Below are 24710 nucleotides of genomic sequence, written 5' to 3'. Positions count from 1 at the left end.
ACCAGAGACGATTTTGCGTCAAATAATGAATTCATTTTAAGTCAAAAATCTGACATTTAACAGATGCTCATTGCTTCTTATATACGACTTATTACTAAAAAAATATTTTATCGTTCGGTACTCGTCGATTTCAATAACCAAAATTCTACCACTGTATTTTATCACTTTTTTACAATTTTCTCCCTAATTAATTTCTTTATTAATACTACATTATACGGTTTGCAACGGAATTAACAAAAAATAATAAAATAATTTACCAAATATAGTGTAAATTTATGTAATTATACATGACATCACAGTGTTGAATTGCAGCTACCAGTACAAGTTCAAATATTAGCTAGCGCAGTGAATACTTAATAATTTGGTAAGCCTGACAAATAATTATGTCACGTATGGTGTGGATGAACAGGACTTCAAAAGGGAACCTAAAATCTAAACTTTACAGATTTTTAAAAGGTATTCAGTGAAACATTTCCCATCATCAGAGGTGAAATGTAAATGTAATGTATATATTATATACATAGATGTGAACGCGTGGGCCGGATTAAATATGTACGGGAATTAGCGGGAATTGCCATTTAGAAATGCGCCTCGCAAAGTGGACGTACGTCAAAAATTGGCACGCGAGCCGAAATATTTCGATATAGAAAAATCTATTTCCTCGCTTCCATCGTTCCATGGTTCCTCTTTGCCACTCTCCGGTCCGTAATGGATCGGATTGGAATCGACACTCGTGCACGTGCGAAAGCGATCTATAAATAAGAAAAAAAAAACATGCGGAATTTATTAATTGAAAAATTGTATACTCGTTGCTGCCATTTCGCCGATTGAGGTGTTGAGCCATCATCATTTCCACATCTCGAATTTGCTCTCCCTCATTCATCCATAAACACTTATGTTTAACATTTTTTTGGTACTTGCTGTGATTTTGTAGCTTCATTCGAACCAAAAGAAGCATGATTCAATCTCGATGATTTCAGTTTTTGCACGTAATCATCACGGACGGGACAATGCGCAAAAATAGCGTTACGCGATGGAAACTTATATAATCATTTATAAATAGAGCTCGAAAATGAATAGCTGCCGTTTCCTATCCTACCGGATGACTCCTAGTGTGCGAGCGAGATGTACTCTTCAATTATTCGGATCGCGTTTCGCAATTATTCCACCACTTACTTTCACCCGCGGATTCATTCAAGTTTTTTTTCATTTCATTCAGTACAACCGCACCGAGGTGGTTCCATTTCCTATTCATAATTCCATTTCCGACCCGCAAAATTCCATTTCACTCGCACACATCACACATACAAAAAAAAGAAACACATTTTTCATATTAAACATATGAATATTTTGTTTTATCCATCAATATTTAATTGTTATACAATATGTTTATATTCAGTTCAGCAAATTACATTACAATAGAAAATGAAATTTATTACTATTCGAGTACACTTGGTTCACTTTTTATGCGGTAGATACGATCCACAGGAAAACGCATAAAAATAAATCGCACAAAAAAGGTCTAGACACACGTATAAAAATAAAGGATACGTTCCATAATTTTTTAAAACCGCATAAAACTAAATCAATGAGTTGCAATATACCGAAAATCGCATAAAAAAGAGTTTATTAAATTTCAGAAAATTAATTAGTCTTACTATATTCTTTCTGAAATGTTTAACAATCATAGACAAGTTTATTAAATTTCAGAAAAATATAATCTTAAAATATTCCTTCTAAATTTTTTATGAAAGTTAATTTTTCTTCACATTTTTTTCTTTAGAATTATCGTCGCTATATGAGATTGTTCGGCATAATTTGCGAACTGGTTCGAAATCACTTTCATCACTCGAAGAGTTAGTCAGCATATCAAATCTATGTCCTGTAGATAATGATTCTTCACAAGTAAAATTAGTCTCAACTTCGCATCTTGATTTTTTCCCTTTGACAATATAATCAGTGATTAAACTTTGCGATGGTTTTGCTATTTTTTTTTTGTACAATTCCTGATATCCAGAAATGCAATTCTGAAGCTCGCTCGTTGAAACTTCTCGTTCAGAATTATCATCTTTTTCGATGAAATGGTTTGCCAATTTGTATCAAAACGTGTCAAAATGGCCTAAAATAGTTATTTAAAAAAAATGCTTCTTGAAATAAAAACCGCATAACTTCAAAACCGCATAAAAAGAGGACCGAGTGTATTTCCTTAGCGGATTACATTTTTAGAACTCTGTACAACGTACAGAGTTCAAGTTTCAAATATTTCAGTTATTGAGTAAACTGTGAACCAATAAAGACTGGTCCGTGCAAAAGTTGAACTCTTTTGGATAATATTTGATTCGATTCTTACAATTCAATCTCAAAGTCCAAATAAGTTTTCATATAACTTTATATTTATTATATAACTTGGTTATAAATTTTCTGCATAAAATTATTAAAATATATTTTCATTTGACGCTATATTAAAGTATTGATATATCATCAATTATCTTCAATCTGCCCAAAGCAACAAAAGTCAAATATCTAGGCATGCATCTCGACAGAAGACTCACCTGGAAATATCACATTCTGGCTAAGAGGGAGCAATTAGAAATAAAGATTAGAAAACTATACTGGCTTCTAGGGAAAAGGTCGGAATTATCAGTGGAAAATGAATTACTTACATACAAAGTATTACTGAAACTAGTATGGATGTTTGGTATCCAATTGTGGGGTACGGCCAGTAAATTAAACATACAAATTATACAAAGGTTCCAATCAAAATGCCTAAGAAATATTATTATTAGGGCTCCATGGTTCATCAGGAATAAACAAATACACGAAGATCTTCATATAGATATGGTCGAGGATATAATACCAACATTTAGTAGTAGATACGAAGATAGACTGAAGTCACATACTAATGTTCTGGCTATTGGTCTACTCGACAACAGTGAAACCACAAACAGGCTGAAGCGTTGCAAACCACTAGATTTAGTATATAGACTTAAGTAAATATTAATATTCAAAATCACCGGGAAAACTTATCCATTTCATGTCAACCGCGATCTGAAATTTACTCAAAGTTCACATTGATGAACAGATTGTGAATAAAATTATACGACATAAAAAAATATCTTCATATTAACTTATAATAACAATGTCTATACATCAATAGTTTAAGTAAACAAGTGTTATGGGAATGATTTGAACGAGGTAAACTAAAATGTATTAGACATTTTGCACTTGAAATAACACGAATTATTTTACAATGCAGACATGTTTTGGAAATATATTTTAGGTCACGATGTAAACGTCTGTGAGTTTTTTTAACATACAATCACGTTTAATCATAAATTCTATACAAAATAATAACAGGTTTAATAAGTAAAAGAACTAGACTTTTGTCTGTGAATAAAATAAAAATAAGCCAGCAAATCAACTGGAAAATCATATCCGGACAAAACATTTTAGTTTTCGAAAGTAAGAATTCAACTATTGATTTAAAAAGAAGAAACGATTCCAATTACCATGTCGTTTCCGTGTCTTTAGTTTGCTTTTTTTAAATTGTCTTCCTATAATTGGGTTTTGATTATGCGTTAAATTGATGTTCTAATTAACATTTTAATGTGTTCGATTTTATATTGTCAATACCAACGGAAACGTTCTATTAATCATAACTGTTGATCGTGGTGCTTGAATCGGTAATGAGTTTGGATTGGATTGGATAAGTTTATGCAAATTTCGACGTGACTGTAAGAGCGAATGGCCGTTGACGCTGCGTGAAGGTTTCCTTTTAGTTCTTCTGTCATCTCGACTCATCGATTCACTTAAAGCTTTATATAAATACAGTGGAATCTCGCTTAACAAATACGTTTTATAACGAGCAAAATTAATTGTAAGAAAAATGACTCGTTTAACGAGCGACGTTTCGCATAACGAGTTACGATGAGAAGAGAAGACCCGGATTGCACGTCTGCTACATCATTTTTAAAAATTGTGTACTATACGAATAAAAATCCGGAAATTTTGGACAGGATTAAACTTGTTACCAATTGTGAATGAACTGGATGAGAATTGGATGTCATGAACATTTCTAAATAACTTTTAGTATTGAAAGCGCATTAACTTTAATTATACATTAATATTTGTGCGTGCGATTCAAAAATATTACCAAGTACATTTTCTGTGTTTGAGTAGTTCAGTTTATATTTCGAAACAAAAAATAAAGTTGTTTCATTCGATATACATATTAAATTTCGCACTGAAATATTCAAATATCGCAATTTAGAAATTTTCGCGTGTGAACGTATGAAATTTCTTGCGTTTGTTTCTTTAATATATTCTTAGTACTTTTGATAACCGTCATTAACATAATGTCATTTGCAAATTTTTGCTTAAAATATACGAATATGACGTAAATGCAACTGATTTTAGCAGTCAGTTGTAATATGTTCAAGCGCTGTTTCATTTCAGTTTCTATCCTGTTGGGAATATCATTTAGTATGAATAGATCATTTCGTGCAACTTGTAATATCGAATGCAAGAAATCGAATTTCCAATTCGCTCGATTCAAGGTCACACACGTATTCAATGCCGCACAATCCAGTGTGAGGTTGTACCTAAATAATAGTTGTATTTTGTTTTAACAAAAGTTAAAGGCTTTCCTTCCTTTTAAAAATCAATAAGTCTTTTCTATTGTATATTTAGCAAATCCTTCATCAATTTGTTCATTACCAATTCCATACGCACATGTGGCCTAAATTAAAGTTTAATTCACAATTTGTATTTACTGATAATAATATAAAACAATAGAAACGAAACATTAACAATGCGCTTATATAAAATTATCACTACATAAAAAAAGGCATGTTCACAAAACAATATATAATCTATGTTTGATTTGGTTTATGTGCGGTTGCAGAAATACTCGTAAGTCAACAAATTTCGATCATTTCGCAGAACAATCTATTTATTTTTATTGTCTCGAACAAAAGCTGCGTACGAATCTATATGTCAGAAGTAATTGCCGGTATGTTTGCATTTAAATTATGTGTTATTGATAACAACGAAAACGGACATAATTGGCATGTGTATACGGCAATAATGGGCAACAGCGCAAATTAACTTATAATAATAATAAAATCACAATGAAGAAGAGGTCGAACGTATTATGATCGTATTACGGGTAATTTTATATAGAGTGTTATATAGTATGTATAAATTATTCAGTTGCTGCTTTTTACTCGTATAGTGAAATATATTAAAAAATACACATAATATGTCTCTTCTCATCGTTTCGCATAACGAGACGTCGTTCGTTAAGCGAGTCATTTTTCTTACAATTAATTATGCTCGTTAAGCGAAATGCTCGTTATACGAGGTGCTCGTTAAGCTAGGTTCCATTGTATTTACCTATGCGATTCTGCATTTACACTATGTGTGATATAAGAGATAAATATCTAACAGGCTTACCAACTAGTATTGACAGCTGCAATGTGTGGATTCAGGAATGAGCTCTACGTAAACGGTTGTTGTTTTATTTTATTATTTAACGTGAACGTATGCTTTTTTAATCCGACAACCTTTAATAAATATGCAATACCTTCCAATTTAGGAAAATCTGCACTGATCCCATAAATAATTGCAATATATCCGACCGAATAATCCCATTTCGACACGATCGGCACGCGATAAATAAATCGACGCACCTGATTTTGTTTGTGACTGCTTTATTCTAATTATAGGCTTGTCGAATTTAGTTAAACCTGTTTTATTTCTACAAAATCACTATCAAATGGATTACTGTGAGATTAATTTGTATAACAATTCAAATACTTTGATATTATTTTCTTACAAAGCAATCCATGCATTAAACTTACCTACAAATTAAAATATTTCAATAATAAATCCTACGAAAAGCTTGGGAACCTCGTATCAATAACAACCAAAATGTATGTAACTTATCAACTGTCATTTATTCCCACTCATGAGTAAAAATCCAAGAGCAATTATAATATTTTTACCACGTCAGTGTTTCTATAGTCGTAACGAATTCTATAATACGATGAAATTCGATGCATCATTAAAAATAATATATAATTACGATTTGTTTTTATTATTTATGTAATAATGCAGAAAGATGAGAATCAACAAATTGTCAGGTCACGTTTAATCATTTTATTTTTTTTCTGTATTGCATAACTGTGTTGTAGCTACTTTTACGTTATTCAGTTAAAAATATGGAACTTTAGAAATATAAAACTACATTTGTTTAATGTTAACTGTTCTCACGGAAAAGTGTTGGAAAATGTATTAAATTATGAGAATTTAGAAAGTAAAGTTGAGTCATATCCGATTGGACATTCTAAAATACGCGTTGATTGGAATAAATAGTTTATGAATATTTCCGCCTGTTTTATTGAGATCGGATGTGATAAATCAAAAAGTTTTTCATGTTATTATATAACGCATAAATTATCAATGATATACAATAAATAGTTTTTTTTTAGTTGAAAAGAAAAATGTAATCATTCAAACGGTATGCTCGTGAAAGTTCTGAAGATGAAATAACTAAAACCATTTACTGCTAACCCTAGTATCAATGCTTTAATTTTGTGAGGGCGCCTCTTTGTAGCTTCAACCAATTACTGAATGATGACTTCTCCGGAATGATAGCAAAGAAAGTAATCTTTAGTAGTTGACTAATTGAATAATTTAAAAGAAAGTGGAACAACTGTAAGAAATTAACGTAAAAATTATCCTTCAAAAACTTTATTTAATTGTTACGTCAAGTGTGTTAAGGGTTGAGCGCGATGCGATATTAATATTAATATATAGAGATGAAAATCAAAAACGCCTTGTAATCTGAGATGATTGATTATCGGCAGAAAACCTTGAATTTGAAAACGAACAAATCCCATTTCTTATTATTATTATTATCTGTGTCAATAAGAAAATATAAAGAACGTAAAGCGGTTTTCAAGATCAAGCGAATGTTAATGGAGAATCCATATCCGATTCAGTATAATTCCAGGGCAGAGTATGATTGAGTTTCTAGACTGTATTTTATTTTAAAATTTAAACGAAATCACTCGAAAACTCGTGTATGGTTGAAATCCTATTACATAGGGCAAAATGCATTTCTTTCCCTTGAGAGATGCGACCGATAAATTCCCGTAAGTGCATCGATGGTGAGGTGTGTTTTCTATCCTTTTGTGTTCTCTGAAATTGATACAGCATTTTCCACTCATATAAATCTTCATTTATTCATTTCGTGAACTCATTCAGAATTGAATCCTTCTCACTTCTTCTTTGGCTGCACGCTCGAGCTAAGGCTAAGCTCAAGTTCAACTTGTTTAAATAAGTTAAAGGTCGTTGAGATATTCATACTGCTTCTGCGTCTGTTGCTGCGTCTGCTGTGACTGCAAGTGTAGCATTTGTAATGTATATTTCATTAAAATCCAACCAGATCTCACTAGTTTCCATGCAGAACTGGGATACGAAAAAAAAATCATTAAATAATCCACTTTACAAACATTTCTCTGTTTTCACGACGGTTTACTGAGGCACTTGTAGGTGTTCTTCTTACCTATAACTCAGATTTTGTTTCAACTATCAAAAAGTCTATATCTTATTTTCGAAAGAACATAACATAACTTAACAATTAAACAAAAAGATTAATTACTAAAAACGGTATTTATTTTATTACATATAAAACAAAATTATGAGAAGTACAGAGCATTTCATAGATTTTATTATAATGCCTCAATTATACAGTAGACATTTCAGTTTCTCAATTGAAGAATTGCAGTGATTTCGCACTATTCTGAACATTGCCGACGTGTGAATTCGGATGAGCAATCGACGGCTTCGTTCTGGACGTTATTTAAAGTTTGATTTGTGTGTTTACACAGTGATGTACTTAAAAACGGGAGCGGGGAAACGTAAACCGGGCGAGAACATGTATACGTGAACGTGGAAAGGCAGGTTTTTCACGCGCCGCGAAAAGGAAATCCATGTGATTTCTAGCGGCCTCTTGAACAATTTCCTTTTCTCTCTCTCTCTTTTTTTTCATCGTGTAAACAGGCATCCATCATTGCTGGGAGACGCGAAAATAAATACAAGAAATCTTCGATTTTCCAGAAACGCCCTGGCCTAAATCAACACTTCCAATCAGCGCAAATTATTCCAACCCGTCGAGTCTTTCTCTCAGCGTTTCTGATGTATATGTATGTGTGTTTACAGCAGATCGAATTGATAATAATAATGAAGCGCGGGGTTAAAACGGTTTATTTTTAAAACGACGCGAATTCAAATAAATCTCCGTGAAACGTTAATCGTTTCTTTTTTAAATCGTGGATCCATTTAAAAATATTAGTTGGCAACAATTCAATCGGTTCTTCTTATTGTTTACGTTTCGCACGGTTTCCTTATACGTAGTTTCTCATTTTTTTTATGCTGGAAACACTAGTAGACATGATCTAATAGTATTTTCTGAATAGCCCCACGTTGGATGCCAATTTCAAGTAACGCAGATCTGGATAAGTCAAATTAAGTGAAATATTAGCAAATATTTAATTGTTGTGCTTCATCCCCAATCTCAGGTGAGGACTGAGTCATTGAAGTTTATTCTCAGTAGGCGCATTTACTGAGAATAAACTTTAATGAATACACCTGAGATGTATGTCACAACAACGTCTACTTACATTAAAACAAGAAAAAATAAACTAATGATGAGTGTTGCAAATAATTTAGCATTACGTTTCTTAAGCTGAAATATTCTCACAGGTACTAATTACAAATTAATACCAAATCAATTGACATACTTTTTTTTAATTCAGTCAACCTGACAAATAATTACAAAAAAAAAACGATAGTTTAAAATTTTCTTGGAAGGTCCATAGAAGCGAAGAAGGAAAAATTATTTAACTAAAACTATTATAAGTGAGAAGTATATAAAAAAAGATTACGTATCTCTTAATTGTAAATACAAATATAATTAACGAATGTCGTAACTTTTTTGAATATGGTAATTTTGAACGTCTACAACCTCCGGCAGTTATGCATTGATTATTTCTCAAATTATAATTGTTCTGGCCTAGTTTCGGGCTATTCGTGCATTCCTTCCATATTCTGTTTACCCTTCCGCCAACGCTCGAACGCATTTCGCACATATCGTCTGTGATATTATTGTGATCTCAAAACCAAACAAACGCGAACAAGAACAAAAAAAATCTCGTATAAATATGTATGAGTCTTTCTCCGTTTCTCGTATTATGAAGGAGCCTTGCTCCATATATGCTGCAATATTCGAAGATCGTTATGGAAAGTATTTGCGACAAAAAAAACGTGGTTTGTTAATCGTACTTTGAAAATATCAGATCTGAAGTGATGACAGTGAGAATTCCAAACTAAAACGTAAGTTGCAGGATGTCAGTGGTGTAGGTCGAGACTCTTCAGTACTTCTGACTGCTGGAGTGGCTTTCCTGCATAAAATAATGGAAACGTCACGGCGCACAACGGCGTTGATTGCACTTTAATTATTATTAAAGCCACACGCTCGACCATTTTGACACTTTACTCGGTTGCGGTTATTAATTCCGATAATTCCCATCATCGCCAGGGACTCCCGTACTGTGCGAATTATTATTAAATGCATTAAAGATATATTCTCTTTTATGCATTGACCGAACGGCTCGAAAGTATTCCGAGAACGATGCATTGTTCGAAACAAAGGCTGAACCACGTGACTGCTATTTGCTTAACTATTGTTTTACTTATTACAGAACAAGCAAACTTCAATCATCATCATCATCAATCTATGAACCATTATTTAAGTACATGCCAGGAATTTGTAGAAATATAAAAAAATGTAGGTTCAAAATTTTCTCAAATCAATTACTTATGGATAAGGTCAACAATAATTGGAATATTTTTTTATTGAAGGAATGAAAAGGATATTAAAATATGGACTGTTCTGCATTTAATAATGATCTAGATTCATTACTATAAATTGCGAAACTTTTTTACATCTTGACCGCAATAGAACTTGGATGCGCGGTACTGTTACCTTACTCCTTGAGTCTTTTTTTTTGCTCTGCAAATAAAGCATACTCAAAACAAAGCAACTTTTTACTTCTCTGCAAGTAGCACAGTTTTGCAGTGGAAAGTTCAAGGATTCACGGCATCCGGTCCGATCAAATTATTATTAGTTTCGGCGATCTCCATAGGTTTTGCATTTCGAAATTTAGATGAAGTTGCGGTCGTATTTTTCGATGGGAAATCCTCTTAATTAGTTTCCTCCTTCGCATGCGCCCAAATCGATTTTCGTGTTTTTCGTGAAATTCCTAAGTAATTAACGTTTATTTTTCGAACTTATTTTTATTGCATATCGATTCGTTCGCTTTGATTATTTTCCCGCGGATATTTTTAAAGCAAAATACGAGACGTACATATGTTCTCCACTCAATAACAAAAACATAAATTTGTAAATGATGTGCGTATATTTCTATAACTGTTTTTTAGCTCCACTTTGATCTTAATCACAATAGATTAATTATAGAAATGTTATAGTGAAAATGTAGATATAAGACAGAGCCACATCGTTTAATTATTATTATTTGTGTATATTGACTATAATTGTCATTTCAAATTGTATGTTGCCTAAAGTCTCAAATAACATAAATTAAGTTGTTGCTTTGTTCAATAGAATTAATTGTGATATTATTTTCTTAATAAAAAGTTATTACGACATAAATTCAATATGAATAAAAAGCCAAATGAATCAAAACCTTATTTCTGAAAAAAAAACGCGAAAAAAAAGTATTACATAACAAAACCATTATTGAATTAGTCTATATTGTATAAGAATGAATCATAGTTATTGGAATATAAGGACAACCTTATTATTAATTTTGGAATTTAGATGTTAATTTCTTCACTGAATTGTTATATGTTATTTTATCGACGAAACTCACTTTTTTTTAACTTTTAATTATTCACAATCTGCCACAATTTAGGCAATGAGTTGAACAGTTTTTTTGACAAAAAAAAAACTTAAAATTTACAATTTTAACAATTGACAAAAATATAATTAATTTAAATATATATGTCGAAACAATCTGCATTGAATTCGTATTGTATTTAAAGTTCTTTTAGCAAATGATTATATTGCATTGTGCGCATTGAAGCTTCCTTCCGTCTTTTTGTTTGATTCGATTTGTTAGCAATTTGCCAGACATTGATTAATAATAGCAGATGAAGTTGGTCTATAGAAGTCTGTGACGTAAATTAAATCAATATTTGAAATTCCAAATGGTTTTTTTTTTTTCAATTTATTTTTATTTTTGCAGTGTGTATGTATACACAAATAATTTATAACGCATTAACTTTGCGTTATGGATGAAAAATGCTAATAATTCTGGCTGCAAAACAAAACAGCCGTTTGATACGGCTGCTCGAACAATGCACGTTTTAAATTTAGATGGAGTTTTTCCGGGAAGAAACCGTAGAACGGAGAACTGAACGGAACAGAAAGAGAAATCTGGAGAAAAATACGATGATTGATGACCTATAAATATTCATAGAGAAATAATGATCATAATCATCGATCAGTTCGTCATGTCCCATGTTTTTTTCAACATTCTTCTCGACTCTTCCAGCCATCTATTTTGTCTGAAACGACCCGGAAGGAATGGCCGTTAAAGTGCTTTAATTGCTTCTGTTTAAATCATTCGGTAAGCTTTATTTTAGAACGCGAAGGCCGTGCAAATTAGTCACTTAATTTTCGCGCAGTGTGGGCTCCGAGCCCACAGCCCAAAAAAAAACCGTACCGTAATCTACCGTTTCCGTTTTCGATCCGCTTTTCTCGTACGAATTATACCGAAAACGAAGAAAAATTGAGCCAAAACCTCCCGTGCACAAACAAAGGGAACCGACGAAATTGCGGAAACCAAAAATATCGAATTAAAAACGTGACTTCATCGGCTGCACAATTGACGGATTGCGCTTACGTGTTTTGCTAAATTCTGCTTCTCTCATTCATTTTTTATTCTGCATACACAATTCTGTTTTTTTATTATTATTATTTCGAATATCGATTTTGGCGTGCGCCAACGCGTCGGATGCGATGCATTATTAAACGGTTAACGGTAATTTCCAATCCATCCGTTACAGGTGTCAGTAATGATCATTGCGGGGATTAAAATCGGTCAATTTACAATGGAAATTTCGCATCCCCCCTCCCCCTATCCTAATTCAATATTGTCTTTGTTCTGCCAACTTCCAAATCGAATGGATGCTCTCCCCAACGGCTGAATGCATTGAATGCTCGCACTCAATAAAACAATGATTTCACGCATACAGAGTTAAACCCTTTTGTTCCGATTGTAATTCCCCAAATTCAATTCTAGTTACTAGTAGTTACCAATTTAGTAACTAATTTTACGTTAGCGGAAACGTTTTTGACCTCTGTTAGTTTCCAAAGTTTACTAACATTACTCTATGTGTTAGTAAAGATTATAATCAAACAACAACAATTTAAACATTTCTGATATCAACAGAGACTCGAACCGAAATTAATTTCGTTCCGGTTTACGGTAAATGTTTACGTTTCAGATTCGGTTTCGGTTCAGTTCCGGTAGAAATTAAAATTTAAAATCGAAAAAAAAGCAATTTAAATTGGTTAGTTAAAATACAAAATCTAGTCAAATATCAAATTTATTTTTATTTACCAAATTATTTTCTTACTGCTGTTTTCAATTATAATATTGAAAATACAAAAGAATAACCCTCAATTAGTGACTAGTTCCCACGGAATTCGGCAGTGATAGTTTTGTTTATTATGAGACTTCATCGATGCTATACATTGCTTGTTTATATACCTATTCACAATAGACCGTCAAAAACACTACGATCATACATTAAAGAAAGCGATTATGAATTAATTTAATGAAAAAAAAAATTGAACGGAAATTAACCGTAATTAAAATATCGTTCCAGTTTCGGTTTTTCAATTGAGTAATTTTTCGTTCCGGTTACAGTTGCGGTTCAATTAAAAATTCCGGTTTAATGTTTTCGGTTCGGTTCCGGTTTGACTCTCTGAATATGAAGCAACATTGATTTCATTTGCGCTTTTCAATTGTAACATCAATCGTATTGTGTATGTAGTATTAAAATATTAAAGAAAACATATTGAAATTAGATCTGAAGAAAAATCATTTAGAAATAACGAAATAAGAAAAATGTTGTTTTTCGCTATGTTTTTCATTTATTTGCTCGTATTATTCCTTGTTCGCCGGTGTTTTCATTCCATTATTCATATTTCGTTTCATCTCTCCTCCATCCTACACAGTTCAGCTTCCATACATTTCCTCCCGTGAATAAATAAAATCTCCTTGCGGTTCTCCCGCAACACAAGTTTAACTTCGATTCACAGAGAAAAAGCGTCTTTCATCCGTTGTATTGACAAACTCCACTAGTTTAGACTCAATCCACGGAACGATCATGTGTGCACGGATTATTCGTATTGTTCTGTACTCGTGTGCGAAATTTATTACAGACAAATTGCATTACAATTCTTCTTTTTTTTTACGTTTACGTTTTGCATTTCGCTTTACAGCGAATGTACAGTTTGATCTTTGCAAGTGAGGTCAAATAAATTCTTATTCACTCTGATTGTAAACACAATCAGTCGTATTGGTCAATTGCTTGATAAACAAACAATTTCGCTCATTCGTAATGAAGAAGCAGTAATTTTATTCCTCTTGGAAATCATTATCCTCTTATCAAACATGTAATAAGAACTGCTCCAATCAGCGATTTAGATTGTGCAACTATTAGACAATTGTAATTATTTGTGCTGTAAAGTACAGTTAACGTTTTTGCAATGGAATGGTCAATGTTTAGTCACCATGGACAAATATTTGCCTGATTGGATATTAAATATCGGCAATTAATCATAGTCATCATTGTTGGCAACTTGATAATATGTAAGGGTTACCAGTCGATCGTACAAACACAAAGTGAGCGTGACAATTTTGCGGCTGGCTGTTAATGTTTGCTAAAGGGTTGTCCTTTGCCCAGAGAACCGCATAATGCTTTGATTAAAATTCTTGTTTGCAATAGCAAACAACATTGATAGGGGGTCCAGATGCGAGAGCTTGTTGTACCTAATCTCATCTAATATTCGGGATTTAATTACGGCATACCATACGCCATCGCAGCGAGCGCCATTAATCATTCATCAGAACGACCGAATGTCATCCGTCCGTCCCATGCCCAAGTTACAACTTACTCTTTAATTGGAACTTCATTACTGCGCAGGCAATTGTTGCTGTTCCCCCATTTTATTTTTACATCTTTCTTACTCTTTTCGTTCACGGTTCGGAGAAAAGGATAGTGAAATATGAAATCGGTGCTATAATGTTTTCTAATTAAAAACGACTCTTTAATTACTGGCTCTTCAAACATCACTGGAAAAGGAATAATTAAAAACAAACTTTTCGTATAGTGCGCAAATAGGCAACACGAACTTTTTCTCTTATCCAAACGCTTGTCTGCACCGGAATCCAAACTTTAAAGTTTGTAATAGGCAACCACAGTAGCAGCGTCTGCAGAGACCTGGATTGAACGCTTCAAGCTTCATCCGCCGGAAACTCACAGTTTATTACGTTTACTCAGTCTTATTAAAAAACACCTAAAATATTTAGAAATATTCATAACATATACACATTTAGAAATATATAATCTAAATTAGAGATTATATCTAGACACTAAAATTTAGTTTAAATTATAAAATTAAACAGTAGTTTAATGTAAAATATATACTAAATTTGTCGTCAATTTACAAATAATAACTTCACTGTAAAAACACAGCATTTCTATATATTTATGTGGAATTTACAAATTTCTTACGTTGATAATAACGTTTTCTTCAATAATTTGTAATTTCTTAGTATTTTATAGACTAAGATTTATATTAATTTTATTTATTTGAAAATAACGACTAATATCCGAATGGTTAAGTTGGATCGAATCCTGGTCAATGCCTGGACCTTTTGTGGGCCATCTCGGGACTTGCGGCAATAGGGCCATCATTCATCACAGGTGGACAGTGAAATGAATGAGGTTCAGCGTATGGCTTCAGCCAAGTCGATGGACAATGACAGTGTTAAATATAGCAGCAGATTCACAGTGAAAGGAAATAGTGGAATCGCAGAGCATCAATATACCACTGAAGTTAACCTGAAGTTATTAAAAATCAAATCATCAAAATGGTAACTATCCACCGGGAAAGATTACCTACCTAATGACAACCGCGATCTTAAATTTACACAATGTTCACATTGATGAACAGATTATGAATAAAATTACACGACATAAAAAAATATTTCTTGATACTATTTTGACCGAAGCCATTTTTTTAACTTATTTATATATCGACACAAGACTCAAATATATCATAGAATTTATCTAATATAAATATTCAAAAAAGTTTAGAATTTACTAAATGCAAAGTTTGCTATGACCATACAAATGAGATTTACTTACTTTCTATTTTTAAAACAGAAATAACATCGTTTGAAGCGCATTTAATCTAAATAAAGTGTTATATTCCGGTATTTCATCCGATTCTTTTTCAAAGTACAAATGCAATCCGTCCGTTGTGTGTCTTTTTCTTTGAGAAATCTGCGTAAACATAAGCGACTCGTATTTACACGGCAGAAACATCAAACGAGGCCCCCTTTCAATAAATAATACAACACTTATATAAGCTGAGCGCTATTTTTACCAGCACGCGCGTATTTTTACTCCTTGCTCACGCATTCAACGTTATTATTTCCATTTATTATGTAATGCGCTTTTCTCTACATCTGCTTAAAATCTCATCAGGTCTTCATTTACCAGTGCATTCATTAACAGGATTCCTATTCAAGTTTGTGCTTAGCAAACAAAGACACGAAACCCGGCGCATCCGCCAGCAATTTCCATCTTTCTCGGAAATATTATATATCTAGTAATTTATTTGTTGCCTTTTATATTTTACAATGGAGTGAAGATGTGGGACAAGTTGGACACGATTCGATCCACGTACAATTTGCACGCGATCTCGACCTTTGTGACCCAAAGACCTTGTAATCCTTGCACGACTTCCATTTCAAGTTCGCACAAAAATATTTTTTCAATATTTCATTAAAAGTCGTTTTAAATATTAAATTTTAATTGTTTGAGTCAATCAACAAAGTATTATGCAAAGTGATAGTTCTTATATAAAATACAATTTGTAAATTCAGACTTTACAAATAGAGATAACAGAAAAAGTCACGTCGTCGAATGTAGCTTTACATAACCTGAATCTTTACAATGATGTATTCGGATTTTCTCAATTTTTCAATACTTCAACTATAAATTAATACATTATTTCAAAATGTTGTCTATGTCGTACTATATAACAGGAGTTGCAACTGTTTACCTAAATTTGGTATAAAAATTTAAAAAAAAATCTGAATTTTAATATATAATATTTTATTTATTAGTTGAGCCACAACAAAACTCTTGACGAGCCGCATGCGGCTCATGAGCTACAGTTCGGCCACTTCTGCTATATAATATCTAAGTATTAATAGAACAGTGTAACTGTAAAAATAAAGAATATAAGGAAAGGAAACTCGAGACACCTTTTGATCTACCTCTCACTTTGATCTGACATTATTACATTAGCATGGCCACAATCCGCTGCAAAATTATTTCTCTTTTCGCAGAAACGTAGCGATGTACGTTGGAAATTTAGTGCCTTTCCAGAAAATTGGGCCGTGTTTTGCGTTACTGTTTCGCTATTCTATTCCTCTCTTTTCATCAAGAATACTCTTCCCATGTCCAATTCCCTGAACATCGTCGCTATTGCCTGCAATGTGTTCGAGGATTTACCGGAAAGTAATTAAACATTTCAATCAGCTTTTGCAGCTATAATTCTTTAAATATAAACGTTGTGTAATTGCTTCCAGTAATGGTTGATCTCGCGATTTCGGTGTACGCGTAGGTTGCATTTTTAAACTGCTCGAGGCGAACGAGCAATTTCCTTTCCCTGTATGCATGCAATTTTAGAGTTTTAAAAATTCACGAGATTTTCTACTGGACCAGATTAGGGTACAGTGGATTCTACCTGTTTGCAAACGAGCAGTTTTGTGCGAGCCTAGTCATTAGAATTGCAAAACATAATCGATTCAGGTTATAATTTCATACGGAGCATCGTTTCATTATTAAAACGTTCATCTCTCCTCGGCCACATATGCAAATATACGTACACACCGCAACAATCGATATACATAGATTCAAACAACGAGTAAATTGCGCTACATATTTGTTTATGTTCTTTTAACCCCAGCAATTTGCTGTTTATACAATGTACCTATACTAACAAACTGTCATCTTATTCGATTTTCTATTTATCTATAACCAATCGATAACAAATTGTTGTGTCCAACCACTTTATTATTAATAAGTACTATGTGTACTGTATATCAAATACAGTCTTATGGAAAGTTCCTACGACAAGCTTATCGGCATTTGCAACACCTGCATAGGGCAATAAAACCTCTTTGGAGAAACTCTGGTTTTTCATATTCTGCTAGTTTTTACGACCTATCTTTGTCACTGTCTTAAAAGGAGGATTATGTAAAAGTCGGAAGCTAACTTTAAAAACTATGCCACCAACAATTAACCTCCCCAAACAATTGTAAGATTTATTACCCTTTAGAACTTATCGGCAGCGGGAGACATAAAAAACCCCGCTGGCGCCTATTACGTACATTCCACATGGAAAATTACCCCTACCCTTAGAATATTATACTGTATTCAGTACGTCTTCTTACATATAAGACGACACTTTTGTTATTTTTAGTTAGTCCTAGTTAACCCGAGACTCTTGTGAGTCCTAGTCCTAGTAATAGTTCTAGTTTTATACTACTCTTGAACAGCAACCTATGCTTGTAGCAACTGGAAGCTAGATTAAGAATCACCAGCATCTAAGTGTTAAATAAATACTATTATTACACTGACTTTAATCTAGACTCTTCCATAAAACCCACATCGGCAATACAACAAATTATTCCACAGTGTCCAGAGATATTCGATCCCGGGATATGACAAAATAGTACATTTATTATTTTATTCAACTAGAAATAACAAAACAATTTAATATGTAAATGTGTATACAAAATCTAATTTCCACATTTATCTCGCAAACATTAGAGCTTTTAAACACTATTGTAGTTTTCTTTTCATTTTTAAATTTACTTCTTTTGATCTAGAAAACATAATAATGTTATTTATTCGATAACTTTTTTACCTATTACTCCCAACATATAAGTTACATTACCTGTTTGCTGCAAAGTTATAGATAATCATGCTCTATGATGATACAATAATAAAATATCATTTTTCAGAAAGATGTATTGATTGTTTTATTGTTTTCTTTTTTTAATTCAACTAGAATAATATTTGCATTTGCTATACGATTCGATTCAAGGAAATTCAATTTTCTTGGTCTACTCGTTTTATTTATATGTTTTCTTTTGTGAGTTGTTTCTGTTCGCTTTCGTCCATCTTTGTTCATATTCGAATTATACAATATACCTTATGCATTTTGTGTTTGTGTGTGTGTCTTTTCCTTTTTTTTTTATTCATGGTTTGCATGTGTACGTATCGTGGAAGCTGGTTTCAATCCTCGACGGAAATTTGAAATTCCTCCACATTTCCTAAATCGCTCCGTCGGTCCCGTATCGCCCTTAATAGGGACTCTCCGACGCCCCGATCGTTGCATCTAAAAATAAGGGATGAGAGTAAAGAAACGTAAGGGGATGAAGTTCGAAGCCGGTCCATAAATATATCCCTTCGGCCCTGGCTCAGTGTGTATATTTGCATAGCGTATGCGCTAGATCGTGCAGTATTGGTAGTAGTGTTATTAAGCCCACCTGGAGGCGGAGGCTGCCCCGGATGTGGAGCAGACCCCCAGTGCCCGTTCATCAATCATCTTTGAGCACGTCGTTAGAATTTGCACCCCGGTGGACCGGAAGTAGTACGGATCCCCGAACGATTTATCGAGGTCCATTAACAAATTACGAATGCTCGATGTCGCTTCCTCGTTACCATCGACTTCTTGCTCGATCGTCACCGAATTGATCACCAGACCCCCAGGGCCCGAGTTCATTTTCCCCAAATGCTTGATGCATAGCAGTGTGCTCGATATTAACGAGTTCTGCAAGAAAAGAATATAGCAGCAGTGAGACGAGACAGAGCAGAGATAAAAAGATCAGCAGTGATTTCTCGTAGGCCAACTTACGATGTGTCTGGTAATTTGGTCCTCCCAATCCTCGTCACCGCATCGTATCGATTTGTGGTTGATGATCAGATCCAATTTCTTCTTGACGCCCTTCACTACATTCGCGTAAACCCCTGCGAATCACCAGCTTCTTTTAGTATCAAGCAACATTTCGTTAACGTCAGTTACAAATAACCTTCCATTTGGGATAAATTCCCAGCATCCGCCGTCAGCACCGTTAGTCGCTCATCATCTCCCACCGCATCTCGCAATCTCGTGGATTCCGTACATACTACGGTCAAGGCCTTCACGCCGTCATAAATAATAACAGCACTATTTTTGGGGAAATTCAATTTTTTACCTTAACGCTCTGCTCGTGGATGAGAAAGTTCACTAATGCAATTCCCTGTTCTGTGGGTTCTGCGCACAAAAGTATTTCTTTGGATTTTAATAATTCCATCCTGATGCTCTCGCTTCCAGATGGCTGATGAGAATTTAATGTTTTATCTCGGGTCGTCGCTGTTATCGTCGCGCGTTCTCCGCACAAAGGTCAATAAAGTCACCAATTCAATTCAAGTTATTTTATTGTAGCTACGATTACGTTAGATATTAGTATTTACAATAACAATAATAGCCATCATTTTAGTTCAATCCACTCAAATGAAACACTCGACGTGAATATTATTATGTTATAGTCGGTCGCTCCGGTTTGAATTCGAAAGGATCCTGTCCATTTTCCACTACCCAAACGCTGCCATTATTTCCAACGTTCAAAGCCAACAATAAACAATCTGCCACTGCATCCACCCTGCAAATCATAATCATATTTAATCCACATTTACAAGAATAAAAACTATTACGGTTGCAATTTGAATTGTTCCATGACAATCGGTCTGCGCTCCTCTAACCCATTGAAACCAGAATTAAATTTGGCATTATTAGGTAATCTGGTATCAGTTAGTCCGGGTGCTATGGTCATCACCTTTATCCCGGTCTTTTCGTAGTAAACCGGAGTTCCCATTGACTTACCGAAACCAATGATAAAGTGCTTTGTCGCGTAATATACGGGTACAAGACTGGCCCCACTCAAACCCAAAATGGAACTAGTATTTACTACGAATCCCCCTTTTCCACCCTTATCTTTTCTCATGAATTCTATGGCCAATAAAGTTCCAGTAACAACGGATTTCTGAAACCCACCAACCAATAACAAAATTATTACAATAAAAATATTCTCTAACAGCATTTATATCGATCATTAGCTCAAAATCGGATTCGTTGCAAATTCTCGCATGGTTGATCACCAGATCCAGTCCACCAAATTTTTCAATTGTCTTTACAAACGCATCTACAAGCCAAATGTAAAAAATTAAAGAAAAAAATGTTCTGTACTCACCTCTAAATTTAACTTTGTTTGTGGTATCGACCTTCAAGAAAAATACTTTCGGTCCCAACTCCGCTGCAACCTGATTCCCTTTGGACTCATCTATATCCAGAATTGCTACGCCCTATAAAATATTTGATACCCATCTCGCATTGATGTATTCCAACTGGACTTACCTTGAACCCATTGCTCAGAAGTTTTTTTACATATCCTAGACCAATTCCTGCCGCTCCACCAGTCACCAAAGCGACTTTTTCGTTGCAGTCAAAGACCATATTGTTCGTTATTATAAGTCGAAATCGATAATGTTTACACTCTTATAGAAAATGCACTGTTTCGCTATCACTAAATATAAATAGATTAAACCGTTCTATAATGATTTCAATTTATCACGGCGATTGCAGCCAAATATTTTGTAAACACAATATTTATTTATATACAATAATAAATGTAATTGATGCAATAATAAATAAAATTATTAAAAATGCGATTAAACAGAAATGTTTCTATTATATATTCAAGTTTAATTAAGATATGTCTGGTAGGTTATTTTAAATATTATTTAATCAACTAAATTTTCAAATTGAGGTTCTTGCTCATATAGTGGTAAATTGTCTCTGATGACCCAGACACTTCCATTTTTTCCTGAATTCATTACGTCGATGAAAGCCTGTCCAACAACATCGGGTCTGAAATATGAATTATTTAAATAATATTTTAAACAGTGCACTTCGAATATAACTCACTGTTGAAATATTTGCTTTTTTAAAACGTTCAATACATTGTCCTGCATATCTTCGAAATTTGTGTAAGGTTCTGGTACGTCAGTCGTCAATGGTGTAATGGTGAAACCGGGTGCAATACACAACACTTTAACTCCAGTTTTCTTGTGGAAATAGTCGGTACCCATAGACCTTGTAAAGCTCACCACGAAGCTCTTGGTGGCAGCGTATATAGGAGCTATGCAGGTGGACCTAAGACCTAAGATAGAGCTTGTATTCACAATCATACCTCCATTACCGCCCATGTCTTTTCTCATTACTTCCATAGCCAAAAACGTGCATCTAGCTACAGCCGTCTAAAATACAAATTCAAATGATTGATTGATGTTCAAGCAATTATCTAAAGATACTCACGGCATTTACGCTTATGGCCTTTTCCCAATTTACACCGCAACTGATACCTGCGTTGTTTACAAGTATATCTAATCCACCGAAAGTTTCCATTGAATTTTTCATGCATTCTATATCAAACAGTCTTAGCATATATGAAACTAAATTGCAAGTTACTTACCTTGAAATTGTTTTTCATCAGTGACGTCAACCTTCGTAAACAATACTTTAGATCCCAATTCTTTAGCTACTTCAATTCCGGATGGATTCAGATCTGCTATAGTTACTCCCTAATGAACCAACATAGTTTTTTTGTATTAATTACATATGGTTAATTCAAATATGATTTTTACTTACTTTAATGTTTTGTTTTAATAAGCATTTAACGCATTCCAGTCCCAGTCCTGACGCTCCACCCGTAACCAAAGCAACTTTATCACTGAAGTCCATTGTTTTTAATACCTGATATCTTGCAAAAAGAGAACCTTCAACTAAGCAAATTCAACAATAAACTGTGAAGTTTACGATAAGTGGGTATATTTATAGAAGCGAAAGGAATAAGGTCAACAAAAAAAACTAGTTACAAGGCGTCTTTACAAATTATGATGTTATATAATGAGCAAACGTTAAAACTATTTGATAATTTATAGTATTGCAAGAAATACTAGAGGTGGAATGACCTTCACAAAAGTATTGGAAATTTCCTATAAAAGGAAATACAATAATACTCGCAAAAAACAGTATATAATTATTTTTTTCCAATGTTGTCTTTACTGTTCACTGTTCTACTTTGTCATGTAACATAAGCTAGTAGGATTATATAAATACTCATCGATTATATTTCTAGGTGATATTCAAATTTGATTATTTATAAAAGGTTAAATATTTAAGAAAAGTCAATGGAACAACAACAACAAATTTAACAAATAGAATGTGATATTTAAATTTGAATATTTATATAAGATTATATGTTTACAAAAAAAGTAAAAAAAAAAAACGAACAACAACAGATGAAAAAAAGGAATGTCATTAAATGATATTTGGAATTCAAACGCGCAGTTTTATACAGACGGCTTACCGATAACACAGGTTATCATGTATACTTATATTACAAATATCTTGGTTGTTTTTATTTTAAAAAAAAATACGAAAACATTGAAAGCTGGATATTTCTCAATAATCTATTTATATAATATAATTAATAGCCCTTTGTATCAGTTGACTTTTTTAAAATATGTTTTTTTATACGATTGATGCAATAAACATTATTATTATTATTATTACAATATAATATAATTATAATGTTTATTTATAATAATCTAATTATATATATATAATTGCTAATGTTTGACATTCCTTTTGTATGTTTTTAGAAACATTATATTAATAAACATAATGTTTCTACAGTATTTTTTTCCAATATATTAAAAACGAAAAAAAAATGTTCTACTATTTTATTTATATTTTCTTTTGTATTTTAATTTGATTATAAAGAAGCTTTTAACAAAAATCTTGACCTGGGATATGATGAAGGCTATTCAAATAACATAGAAAGAAATTCCTTCTAAATGTACATCCACCGTTTTATAACAAAAAAAAACATTTAAATGTCACAACAGACTAATATCCGAATGGTTAACTCCCTACTTATCCATTTAATGTCAACCGCGATCTTAAATTTTCTCATTGTTCACATTGATGAACAGATTGTGAATAAAATTACATGACTTAAAAAAAAATTCACAACAAATGTTTTATTGTTGATTACATTGGTAGATTCTCAATAAAAACTGGTAAATTTTTCTCTTCGTAAGCCGGTTTGCTGTTATTGATGATCCAAACGCTTCCGTTATTACCTTCTTTCAAAATGTTCATGAAAACATCTCCAACGATTTCGGTACTGAAAACAACATAAAAAGTAAAATTTTAATGATATTATGTTATTCATTTCGACTATATTGCAATTGTTGTGGATTATATAATTAGCCTTACGTTTGTACTGTGATGTTCGGACTGGTTGAAAGTGAAAATTCGGGGAGTCCTTCGAAATCTTTCGAATAGCCGAATTCCTGAAAGATCCTAGTCTCCGTGGCTCCCGGTGCCACCGTCATTACTTTGACGCCAGTCAAATCGTAGTAGAAAGGTTGTCCGTAGCAACGAGTCAAACATACGATGAAGTTTTTGGTCGCGGAATACAAGGGTAAGGCGAACGTGGGATGAATACCGACAATTGAACTAGTGTTTATGATGATACCGCCCGTTCCAGACTTATTCTTGCCCATGAACTCGAAGCCCAGCAACATGCCTTTCATGCATGCTTTCTAGAATAACTATGTGTTGAACAGATCAAGATAGGTGTGGTTCTTATACTCACAGCATTCACATCAATCGTTTCATCCACTTTTTGGTCATTGCAAATGCCAGCGTTATTGATCACAATATCCAAATGACCGAATTTCGATATGGTCTTCTCGAAAGCCCCTAAAATATAATTGTCGACTACATTAATTTTCGAGATTACCACTTTCATTACCTCTAAATTCCGATTCATTCCTAACGTCGACAGTCAAGAACTGTATTTTGTTCAACCCGAACTCATTCTCTATGTTCTTCCCAGATACATCATCCAAATCGAGAACGGTAATTCCCTGAAATAGTTTAATAGTAGTACTTGCAATATAATTCTCATTTATAAAATACCTGAATGTTAGCTTGGATCAATCGCTTAACAATTTCCAAACCTATTCCGTTTGCTCCTCCCGTAATCAATGCAACTTTGCCAGAGAGATTCATAATGTGTTTTGAAATGAAACAAAATATTGTTCGTATTTACTTAAATATTGCATTTACACTTGATAATTGCTAGTTATATATACTTTGCACTCAGGAGACAGATATGATAAGGCGAAGATAA

General features: G+C 33.2%; 5 protein-coding genes across 15 annotated transcripts in view; 1 reads left to right on the top strand and 4 right to left on the bottom strand.

Annotated features, from left to right (window-relative positions):
* LOC108557323 (potassium/sodium hyperpolarization-activated cyclic nucleotide-gated channel 4) overlaps positions 1-24710 on the top strand; it is a 95513-nt gene that overhangs the window by 49650 nt on the left and 21153 nt on the right. The window lies entirely within an intron of this gene.
* Positions 18540-19782, bottom strand: LOC108557443. Its single transcript, XM_017913953.1, has 5 exons — positions 19662-19782; positions 19497-19605; positions 19322-19434; positions 18954-19237; positions 18540-18802 (listed from the first exon to the last, which is right to left on the bottom strand). Exons 1-5 carry the CDS (start codon positions 19758-19760, stop codon positions 18700-18702), a joined length of 708 nt encoding a protein of 235 aa, XP_017769442.1. The 5' UTR covers positions 19761-19782; the 3' UTR covers positions 18540-18699.
* Positions 19867-21020, bottom strand: LOC108557423 (15-hydroxyprostaglandin dehydrogenase [NAD(+)]-like). The gene is made up of 5 exons (XM_017913933.1): positions 20861-21020; positions 20697-20808; positions 20542-20648; positions 20161-20489; positions 19867-20108 (listed from the first exon to the last, which is right to left on the bottom strand). Exons 1-5 carry the CDS (start codon positions 20957-20959, stop codon positions 19985-19987), a joined length of 771 nt encoding a protein of 256 aa, XP_017769422.1. The 5' UTR covers positions 20960-21020; the 3' UTR covers positions 19867-19984.
* On the bottom strand, positions 21227-22465 carry LOC108557434 (15-hydroxyprostaglandin dehydrogenase [NAD(+)]-like). Its single transcript, XM_017913943.1, has 5 exons — positions 22154-22465; positions 21978-22086; positions 21821-21927; positions 21431-21762; positions 21227-21373 (listed from the first exon to the last, which is right to left on the bottom strand). Exons 1-5 carry the CDS (start codon positions 22244-22246, stop codon positions 21247-21249), a joined length of 768 nt encoding a protein of 255 aa, XP_017769432.1. The 5' UTR covers positions 22247-22465; the 3' UTR covers positions 21227-21246.
* On the bottom strand, positions 23237-24615 carry LOC108557406 (alcohol dehydrogenase 2-like). The gene is made up of 5 exons (XM_017913910.1): positions 24497-24615; positions 24330-24444; positions 24171-24277; positions 23789-24117; positions 23237-23696 (listed from the first exon to the last, which is right to left on the bottom strand). The coding sequence occupies exons 1-5, from the start codon at positions 24587-24589 to the stop codon at positions 23561-23563; spliced, it is 780 nt and encodes a 259-aa protein (XP_017769399.1). The 5' UTR covers positions 24590-24615; the 3' UTR covers positions 23237-23560.

The sequence above is a fragment of the Nicrophorus vespilloides genome, unplaced genomic scaffold (genome assembly GCF_001412225.1).
Source record: "Nicrophorus vespilloides isolate i.1.1-1 unplaced genomic scaffold, Nicve_v1.0, whole genome shotgun sequence".
Classification (NCBI taxonomy): domain Eukaryota; kingdom Metazoa; phylum Arthropoda; class Insecta; order Coleoptera; family Silphidae; genus Nicrophorus; species Nicrophorus vespilloides.
Note: the sequence above shows the minus strand (reverse complement) of the source record. Positions and strands in the feature narration are given on the sequence as shown.